This window comes from Onychomys torridus, chromosome 4 (genome assembly GCF_903995425.1).
Source record: "Onychomys torridus chromosome 4, mOncTor1.1, whole genome shotgun sequence".
NCBI classification, from domain to species: domain Eukaryota; kingdom Metazoa; phylum Chordata; class Mammalia; order Rodentia; family Cricetidae; genus Onychomys; species Onychomys torridus.
Genome location: NC_050446.1, coordinates 13,585,327 through 13,595,905, shown reverse-complemented (window position 1 = coordinate 13,595,905; position 10,579 = coordinate 13,585,327). Strand labels below are relative to the sequence as shown.

Sequence of the window (10,579 nt, the reverse complement as noted above, 5' to 3'; positions counted from 1 at the left end):
GGGGAAAGAATACCTGTCCTCATTTAACGAGTGAGGAGTGAGGTCAGTGTGCAGCGTATGACTAACTGTGTCTGCCTATGGACTTCCAAGCTTGACAGGGTGTCCATCTTGCTCCCATTCCCACCCCCACCTCACCCTCTGACAGGTGACCCCTTACAGTTCCTGCCTGCCTTACTGGCCATGCCCTCCTGACCAATCCAGCTCTCTCTTTCAGCTCCTGGCCAGCCTCACCTGACCCTTCTGCCCTCCTCTGTAGCTCCAGTCCAAAGCCCTGGCTCTTTCCCACCCTGCTTGAAATGCTCACCTACACCTGCAGCCCCACTGTAATAGGATACCAAGGGCTGTGTATCAACTCATCAAGCTTGTCTCCAGGCCTCATTTTCTCAAGTAGCTGGTACAGCCCTGTCCCTAGACCTGGTCAATGATTCCCATAGACTCCCCTGTCCTGCCCAGGGTCCACAGTTAGATATAATCCCAGCTACAATCTAGACCTCCAGAGAAGAGGGTGTCTGCCCCATCCCAGGAACATTCATCTGTTCCTGCTGATATGGGAGCCCCTGGGGCCCCATTCTCTGTCTTGTGCTGACTAATCCTAGCTCAGGATGGGATGCTCCCCCCACCCTGGGAGATGGTCACAGTTGGCCCCACCAGAGATGGACAAGAACTCTACCCCAGACCTTGGCTTCTGAGACACTGGTTGTGTCTTGGGGTGTGATGGGGGAGTAGGGGCTGTTTCTTTGGGATGAGATGAGATTTCCCAGGGCTGACAGCACCCGAGGCCTCAGAGCACAGTTCAGCAGCACCACAACCCCATGCCTCCCCAGACTGAGCCCATGGCAACCTCCTAGGCTGCTCTTCTGCAGGAGACTGGAAAAGCGCTGCGGGGGTGGGAGTGGGGGTGGGGAAGCTGGCCAGGCAGGGAGGGGTCACCTGGCAGTCCGTACCCTTCAGTCTGCCACCCACCCCCAGGCGCAGTGCGGGCCACACAACTCTTCCTGAAGCCCCATGTGACCCAGCTGCCGACCGGCCGGGCAAGCTGCCTGGCGGGGCGGGGGAGGGGCCCTGGGCCCTAGATCGCTGAATCAGCTGCGCTGGACCATCCCTGCCTGGGCAAGGCTGCTGCTGGGGGGCAGCTCCCTCTTTTGGGAACTGTTGGGGAGGCATGCCAGAATGCTGGGATTTCCGGAAAATCGTCCCTGCTTGCTTCAGCCTGGGACTGTAGCTTCCTGGGAGCTAGTACCTCTAGGGGAGGGAAGGTTTCCTAGGAGGGCCGAGCAGATGGGGACCCTTCTTTCCAAACAAGACCAAAAACGGAGAAGAGAAAGACACCCTGGCTGCTGTGGATCTAGCACGTTTCCGTCCCCACAAATCGCTGACTCAGCATGTGAAGGCGCCGCTGGCTCCCTCCCCCTCACTCGCTGGCAGGGACAGGGCCTTCCCAAGGTCAGGGGACATCAATAACTGTGCAGCTGAGTCTGTGACGGTACAGGGTTGTGCTCTGGGTCGCCCCTGCCATCCTTGCTGAGAAGGGACCATCTGGCTCCCTTCCTCACACCACCCTGGGAAGGTCACAGGTACTGTGTTTGTTTGGGTCTCTGCCCGGGACTGCAGAAACTGCTATTGGTGTAAAGAGAAGTAAATGGGAGCCACCAGTCCACCCCAAACCTGGGCCCTGCAGCGCCTGGCTTCTTATTTCTAGAAATTCCCCAGCCGCAGCACCCTTCTTGTCACTTGCTGGCTCCTTGGCTCTGATCCCACTTGTTACTGCGGGGGAGACTATATATATTCTCCAGGATTGTAGGTATCACACGGTGACCCCTTCCCTGCACCTCACATGGGCTAGAAAGAACCTGAGTCATGGGTAGACAGAATTAGCTTCAGCCTTTCCTTCTGTACCCCTCATACCTGGCTGAGCTTTCCCACTCCAGCCGGCTCACCTCCACTCCTTCTTCCTTGGCCCTGGCTCCCAACCATCCTGCCCAGGGACCAGCCCCCAGGTCTTCATGGGCACAGTCTCCTTTGCCTTGGATGCCCCTTTCTTGTTGGTGTGGTCCAATCATGTATTCCCACCCTCCAGAAGACCCAGAACCCAGCTCTTGCCTCTCAAAGTAAACATCTGGCCATCTGACACTGCTGCCTAAGTACCCTCACTGGGTCCTGAGCCAGCTCTAGGCTGGGCAGCTCTGCCAACCTCAGAACAGTTCTAGCAGGTGGCTGGATTCCTGTTCTTCACTCCTTTCCCACCACCCACTGGGTAGCATGCACCCCTTGCCTACCCTTCTTCACAAGGCCAGCTGTCCCCATTGACTTCTACCTCGTGCAGCACGGGCCCAGGGTGGCAGCAGCTAACCAGATGGGGTTAACCAGACTTTACCAGTGTTGATCCTGTTTGATATCCAGCCACTGAGGACTTCTGTGGGCAGGTATGTCCTACCTGTGCCCAGGTCTGGCCCCCTCATCACTTCCCCTGTCCTTGACTCCTCCTGCCCTGTCCTCCAGCAGGCAGGTCATTCCCATTTTTACACTCTGATGTGCTGCCTTAATAAACAAACTAAGCTGCTTGAAACAAGGCATTTTAGCAGAATGCCAGGAGGCCTGGGGAGTAGTCCCAAAGTGTCTCCGCACTCTGCAGAGGTAGTTACTACCAGGGTTTCTTAGCCTATGAAGCCAAATGGATGGCTTCAAAATGCTGCCTTATCCAGGACCTGGCTTACACGTCTGTCACTAAGAGCAATCACCGGTCTTCCTCAGACAGGCTGTAGCCCCAGATACAGTTCAAAATGTCACCTAGGGCCTCAAGGCCAACACACTCAAAAACAGTGCTAATGTCCAGGTAATGTGGCCCACAAGCCCAGTCCTGCTGATTGGGGAAGCCAGGAGTTATTTCATAACCCCCAAGTCCCAGAAAGGCTCTTGGCTATCAAGAGGGGCTGGCTCAACCAGGCTTTTCCAAGGCCTTGTGGCGCCCTAGAAGCCATGGCTTCCAGAGCCTGGGGCAGGTCAATATCCTTATTGCACCAAGCACTGGCCCTCAGCTACCTTGGGTCTGAGTGGCTGTGTTCCCTGTGCTCAGTGGCTTCTCAGCCTAGTGGCCCCATTGGACAGCAAGGGCAGCATCTACTCAAACAAGGCATTTCAACTTCTTGTTCTTCCCAGCAAAGAGACAATGGACAGGGAACACTCCAGGGCTTTGGGTGAGACTAAGTGGAAGCCACTTGCCTATTACACGTTCAGCTGTGGGTTCCATCCCCAGTACTGTAAAACCAACCAACCAGCCAACCACTCCAGATAGACAGAAAACAAAGTAGGCCCAGGGAAGTTCCTGGGAAATACGTGTTGTCCCCTCTGTGTGATGAGTGGCTTGGAAGGCTACTGTCATTGCACAGCTGCCTTTACCATGCCATCTACTACTGAGCCCAGCTTTGGATTTGTGGGTAAGTGTGCCTGGGCAGTCATCCCAGAACTACCCTTCAGCATGGCTTTACCTGAGCCAGAAGCCCCATCCATACTAAGCCCCAGCCCTGGCCTATGAAGCTAACCTCCCCCTCCTCAGGTCCTGGGCTGTCTGGGACAAAGGATTTGCAATTTACTCTTATCAAAAAACTAAAACTTGCCAGGCGTGGTGGCGCATGTTCTTAATCCCAGCTCTTGGGAGGTAGAGGCAGGTGTATCTCTGAGTTGGAGTGAGTTCCAGGACAGCCAGAACTGTTTCACAGAGAAACCTTGTCTTGAAAAACCACACATGCTGGGCGGTGGTGGCGCACGCCTTTGATCCCAGTACTTGGGAGGCAGAGGCAGGCAGATCTCTGTGAGTTCGAGGCCAGCCTGGATTACCAAGTGAGTCCCAGGAAAAGGCGCAAAGCTACACAGAGAGACCTTGTCTCAAACAACAACAACAACAACAAAAAAAAAAACCAAAAAGAAAAAAAAAAAAAAAGAAAATACAAAATACACACACATACACACACACACCTGACCAACCAGCCAAACAAACAAACAAAAACCCCTAAGACTGGGGTGGGGGGCTTGCTGTCCCACTCATTTGGTCCCAGCACTCAGGAGGCAGAGGCAGGTGGATCTCTATGAGTTCGAGGCCAGCCTGGTCTATATAACCCAGGCACATAGTGAAACAATCCTTCCTTTTTGGTTTTTGAGACAGGGATTCTCTGTGTAACAGCCCTCGCTGTTCTGGTACTCACTGTGCAGACCAGCTCACAGACATCCACCTGCCTCTGCCTCCCAAGTGCTGGAATTAAAGGTGTGTGCCACACTGCCTTAAGACCCTATCTAAAAAACAAAACAAAACAAATCCTCCAAACAAAATTCAAGGCTGGAGGGATGGCCCATTAATTGAGAGTACTGATTTCTTCTAGAAGTGCTGGGTTTGTTCCCAGCACCACACAGTGGTTCACAACCAATCAGTTCCAAAGTGATCTGTTGCCCTCTTCTGGCTTCTGCTGGCACCAGGTAACACATGGTACACATACATGCATGCAGGAAAAACATCTATAGATATAAAACAAAAATAAACAATCTTTTAAAAAACACACACACAAACCAACCCAACATGCCTCAAGCTGGATATGGCAACTCATGCCTATAATCACAGTACTTGGGAGTTTGGGGCCAGCCTGTACAAATTAGTGAGACCTTATCCCCTACCTCAAAATCCCTAGTAATGGCTAGAGAGGTGGTTCAACAGTTAAGAGCACTGGCTGCTCTTCCAGGGGATCCCATTTTGATCTCCAGAACTTATATGGTGGCTCACAACTGTCTAACCCCAGTCCCACAGATTCCAATACTTTCTTCTGGCCTCCATAAGTACCAGGCATGCAGGGTTGGGGATTTAGCTCAGTGGTAGAGCGCTTGCCTAGCAAGCAGAAGGACCTGGGTTCAGCCCTCAGCTCTGGCAAAAAAAAAAAAAAAAAAAAAAAAAAAAAGACAAAAAACCTTTACTTTGGGTTGGGGATTTTGCTCAGTGGTAGAGCACTTGCTAAGCAAGTGCAAGGCTCTGGGTTCGATCCTCAGCTCAAAAAAAAAAAAAAAGTACCAGGCATGCAAGTGGTACAGTCATACATGCAAGCCATATAACATACATGTGGAATTAAAAAAAAAAAAAATCCATGTGGAATTTAAAAAAAATCCCCAATGACACATCTCACAAACACAGCTAAAAGAGAAAACTTGGTTTCCTGCTCCTCCCAGCATCTAGATATTGCACCTCCAAGTGTGCATGGTGTCCACAGGCTTTCCTTTCTGGAAAGCACCAGAAATCCAGCCCTCACTTTTATTGACCAATTCAACTCTAGGTTCTCAGCAGGCCCCCTGACACTGTTTTGAGAATTCCACACTTAACACTAAAATCAGACACTTTCAAGACTCAATCCTGCGGGGAATGGTTCCTATGACATCCTAGACTACATCCTTTGAAAAGGAAAAGATTTCTGGCTCAACAGAGATCACAGCGCTGTCTCAGAGCACATGTCTAACATGTACGAGGCCCCAGCACGGCAAAACTTAATCACTCCATCAACACATTAAAAAAATAGGTTTAATGCAGGTGATTCATCTCATAAAGAATTTAACAGGCACTCAGGACACTGGGCAGCTGGGTGTGCAGTGGGTGACAAGGTCCTGTCATCTTCTCCCACCACCAGCCCTCCGACACACCCACCACCACCCAGCAAATGGGGCTTCAGGCCACTCTGAGGAACATGAACTAATTAACAAAGAACAAAGCTACTTTGGGGGAAGAGTGTCATTTAGTGCAAACAATTCTCTGCAGCAAGCAAGCAGCGGGGGCCACTGGGAAGGTACCTCATCTGCTGTCCTGGGAGGCAGACAGACTTCCTCCGTGAGCCTTCCCGCTATACCAATGGGCACAGCTGGCTACAAATTAAAAAGCTAGGGCAGTCCTCAGCTTTGCTTTCCCTGTTTGGATTTCTTCAGGTTTCTCTTCAATGTAACACAATTGGCTTTCCTGGCAAGGTAGGGTCAAAGGGGCCACCCCCATGCCCAGGGTGTGGGGTGACAGTTTGGGGTGAAGCATGTGTTGGCAGATCTGCTCAGTGTCCTGCCCCTGCAGTTACTACTCAAAGTACTTCATCCAGGCCCTTGTCACCAGTGAGAGCCACAACCCACTCCTGACAGAGGCCAAAGGTGGTCAGGTACTCCCTTCATTTTTTATCTCACAAACCAGGTCTAACAGCCATGCGGGGAAGGTGCAGCTAGCCCACCCAGGCTGTCCACTGGGGCTGATAAATACCACTGAGGAGGTACAATCTGTTTGCTCCTGCTTTCCACAGGTTTAGCCAAGACTTTGGGAGGCTGCTGGAGGCTTCCATCCCTCAGAGACAGTCAAGGCTCCTCCCAGTGCTAAGTGGAAGTGGCTTCCTAGGTTCCTTAAGTTTGCAGAGCTCCAGCATGGCCTGACACACAGACCTGCCCAGAGTATGGACCAGCCCCTGCTCTGGAGTCCAAGCCTTGGTGTCTGTGCTCCCTTGCATCAGGGACCGGCCAATGCCATATATGGTGTCCTGCTAGACTGCACCTATGCAAACCAAGGTGACCCTGCGGCCTGACTTAGGGTTAAAGATAGACACAGCCACTTGGTGACAGCAGTGAGTGGCCCATGGGTTTAGGATTCAAGCAGCTCAGAAGGGGGCGCAGCTAGCGGCAGTGGGGTGTCTGCCTGTATAGCCAGATTGGGTCCCTGAGGCTAGAGCCAGGAACAGGGCACATAAAGGGGCTGTGCAGCCCAGAGGCACCCCTTGTGTGTCCCACTGGTTGGGCCTGACGTTGGTGACAACGTCACACAGAAGGTCTCAAGGTGCAGAAAGGACAGATAGGCCACCCACTGGACAACCTGAAAAAGGTACAGGCAACCAGAGGCAAGAGGCTAAGAGGGATGTCACATCTGGGGCAGTGCACAGGAAGGACAGCGCAGAAGCCAACAGGGAGACCGTGGTGTCCCCATCACAGAGCAATCTCAGCCCTTTTCTCTCCTCAGTGGGAGTGTGTGCTTCAGGCCTTACCCTTGGGATGGGGCAAAAAAAAAAAAAAGGCCCCTACCAAGCCCCACCCTTCAAGGAAAGCAACTTGATACAGCACAATCTAGAACCCCATGGAGGTTGAGTCCTCACATGTCCACAAAGACCATGAAGCACCAGCCCAGACCCCCAACTAGCAGCATGGTCACATGGATGCCGTAGATGAGCAGCTCGTTCATGAGACGGAAGTCCACGCGCCTGCGCCCCAGCAGCAGCAGCAGCACCGACAGCTTGAGCTGGAAGCGCAGCAGCACACGTACACCCAGGTACTGCAGGCAGAAGAGTGCGGCCAGAGCGCCCCAGAGGGCCGCGGTGAAGAGGCTGCAGCTGAAGTAGAGCAGGAAGCGGATAAAGCCGTAGAGCCAGCGGGTCTTGACATATACATCGAAGTTGTTGTACTTGGTGCGAGCCAGGTGAGAGGTTCTCACTGGCCCACAGGCTGCATGCAGGCAGGTGGTGTGCGGGCCGTGGAAGGAGCGCACCCGCCGCGGGATGGGCATGACCGGCATTGGGCCCAGGCGGCAGTGCTATTTTGCAGTGGTAGTGCAGCGTCCAGATGGCTAGCATAGGTGTCATCAGCACCTAGGAGCTCTCAGCTGAGCCTTGGGGGAGGTGCTGGCCTGCAGGGAGAAGTACAAAGAGAGTGCCAGGTCAGACTTGGGCAAGGGTGTGTCTGGAAATCAGTTGCACCCTAAGATTGTCCCCTCAATCTCTTCACAAACCCACAACCTGTACAGAGCAAAAGTACCATTCTATCTCACAGTGCTGGGGAAGGGGAGCGACTGTAATTATGCTCCTCTCTTAGCAGCTGCCAAGGGAGGGCCCCCTCTCAAGGCCATCAGTGATAGAATGGGGACAGTAGTCTAGTCAAGCCCACTCCTTATAGCTTCTTGAAGACTCCATGCACTACACTACTGGTTGCATTCCACGGGCCCATTACTCTCTAGCACTTCTACGGTGACTTATCTAGTAACAAGTCCCTTCAAGGACACACCATGCAGAACCACAACAGGACTGAGATGAAGATAGTGTCCACATTGCCAGACCCTAAGGTCACTCTGGCATTATTTTGGCAGGTTACCGCACCTCCCGCTGCTTTTGCTCTGTAAATGGAGGCAACAAGACCTCTTTCTCGGGAGCTGCCTGTACACGGCAGTGTTGCTGGCTTGTCTAGGCTGGGCATAGCCCAGAGTACTTCAAACTGGTCCACAGGAGGGGAAATGGCGTGTGGCTCCTTGTTTCACCAAGCAAACGTCATTTGCAGCTGCCTATGTGAATTTGTGGGTGGGAAAAAAAATAAAGTTCAGACTATACGACATTAGAGATTAAATGTTGGTAAGAGGACCGGGAAACATCGCCAACAGGCTTTTGCGAGTTCGACTCCAGACCATCTTCCTTCACCGCTGCACGTCCTGAGCAAATGGCCGCCAGTGCAGCTGTGGCCGAGGCTCAGTGGGAAGAAACCTGTCCAGAGCCCGGGAGCTTTGGCTATGTTTTACCCAGTTAGACAGGGAAATGGCCCTCATTGGGGTGTATCACTGGACACCGCGTAGTAGGGGTTTGCATTCTGCAGCAGGTGTACTCGGGTGGAGGTGCGTGCACTCCAGCGCCCCACAGCCCGCCCTTCGGGCGGCCCGACCAAGGCACGCATCTCCGCACGGGACCCCAGAGCAAGAGGCTCCACTCGAGGACCCGCCAACCCGGCGCTGGAGACGCGGCCCTTACAAGCCTTAGGCTACGCGCGACCCCGGCCCTCTGCCCGCGTCCTCTGCAGGCGCCACTTCCGGTGTCGAGGCGCTGTTGCCCTGGAGACGGCCCTTGGGTCCACAGCCGGTCCCCGCCCGTCCTCGGCCGCTCACCCGGTGCCCTCTCCGCGGCGGTGCCGGTGTCCGGAACCATGCGGCAGGCCGACGGCGCTGGGGACCGGGCCCGCGGGCAAGCCTGTGCCCTGGGGTTGCGATGCCGGGGCGGGCTCATGCCGCCGAAGATGGGGTCGCTTCGCGCGGCCCTTCAATAACCCCCGGCTGGCGCCGGCCCGGAGGGGAGGGCGCGCCCGGGCCGGGCCGGAGGCGTTTGTCCCAGCGTGGGAGCCGTAGCGTCGTCCCTCGGCGGCCACCGTAGCGCGATCCTCACGCCCCCTCCGCCTACGCCGACACCGTGGAGCCTTGCAGCGCCGGTCTCGAGCCCGCGCGGAGCGCCCGGGAATTCGACGTTGTCCGAGGGTGCGCGCCCGCGTGCACGCGCCGCGAGTCGTCCATGACGTCATGGCCCATGGCCGCCGCCGGAGGCATGACCTGTTCTGCGCAGGCGCAAATGGGGGAGCGAAGGGAGCCCTGGTCGACTCGGTGTTAGTGCGCATGCGCAACAGTGGGCCGGGCTTCCTCGGTCTGGTGTGAGCTAATTGTCTGCTATAGTGTGGTGCTGCGGAGCTTAGTTCTCCTGTGTGCCAACGGGCGCTGCTAGGCATCCAGAGAGCAGAGACGGTTGCAGAGCGATGAGGCAGGCGAGCGTGGGTTTGAGGGTTATACCCTCTGTGGAGCAGAAGGGTCCTGGAAGCTCCAACAAAAAAAAGTGAGGCTGGTGTCCCACCTAAATGACCTTGACCGGTTCCTAAAAGTAGGTGTCAAGAGTTTGAGCTAAAAGTTGATGTGGTGGGCTCTTCGTGTTAGGGTGTGAAGGGAAGCATCATCCCACGGAGACCAAAAAGTGGCCGGTCCTTCAGGGTTGTCCCACGTTGACCCTCCTGCTTACCAGATGTAGGCTCCCCAGGGATGGAAAACCAACCTAAGCCAGGCGGTTCTTGGGTGCAGCGCAGGCCCTTTGCTGGAAGGGGAACGTCAGCTAAGAATCGGCTTGGGGCTGGCCACAAGACAGATTTGCACTGCACAGGGGGCACTTGGGGGGTCCCAGCCCACTTGGGGCAAGAGCGACTACAAGCTGTGGCATATGCACATCCTGCCTCTACTACCCACAAATAAATAAATAGATATAAAAATAAGGAATGTACCGTGTGTCATGACATGCACCTTTAATCCCAGCATTCAGGAGGCAGATGTAGGCAGATCTCTGTAAGTTCAACGATAGCCAGGGATACATGTCAAACCAGTGAGGTGGCTTAGTGGGTAAAGGCACTTGCCACAAAACTGACAATCTGAATTCCTATCCTTGGTACCCACATAATGAAGGAGAAGATCAGTGCCTTCGTGTTGTCCTTGGACTTTCATACTTTCACACATACACACTTTCTTCTCTTTTCTTCTTCCTTTTTTTTTTTTTCTTTTTGTCTTTTGGGGCTGGGTAGGTGGCTCAGTTAAGAGCACTTGCTGCTTTTACAGAGGTCCTGGCTTTGGTTCATAGCACCCACATGGTGGCTCACATTCCATAACCCCATTTCAAGAAATCCTGCACTCTCTTCTGGCCTCCGTAGGCACCAGGCACCCATGTGGTACACATACATGCATGCAAGCACACACACATACACAAAACAATGTGCTTTATTTTGTTAAGTATTTTATAAAGGTTGTGTCTTG

The 10,579-nt window shown here is 53.9% G+C and overlaps 1 protein-coding gene across 3 annotated transcripts; it reads right to left on the bottom strand.

Annotated features, from left to right (window-relative positions):
* Nucleotides 1–5,532: 5,532 nt before the first annotated feature.
* On the bottom strand, nt 5,533–9,337 carry Tmem250 (transmembrane protein 250). Of its 3 annotated transcripts, none has more exons than XM_036186313.1 (2): nt 8,909–9,292; nt 5,533–7,669 (listed from the first exon to the last, which is right to left on the bottom strand). In XM_036186313.1, exon 2 carries the CDS (start codon nt 7,556–7,558, stop codon nt 7,139–7,141), a length of 420 nt encoding a protein of 139 aa, XP_036042206.1. In that variant the 5' UTR covers nt 7,559–7,669; nt 8,909–9,292; the 3' UTR covers nt 5,533–7,138. The 3 variants fall into 3 exon arrangements, with proteins under 3 accessions (XP_036042206.1, XP_036042207.1, XP_036042205.1); XM_036186314.1 differs by lacking the exon at nt 8,909–9,292 and adding an exon at nt 8,775–8,902; XM_036186312.1 differs by having other exon boundaries at nt 7,568–7,669; nt 8,909–9,337.
* Nucleotides 9,338–10,579: the final 1,242 nt, after the last annotated feature.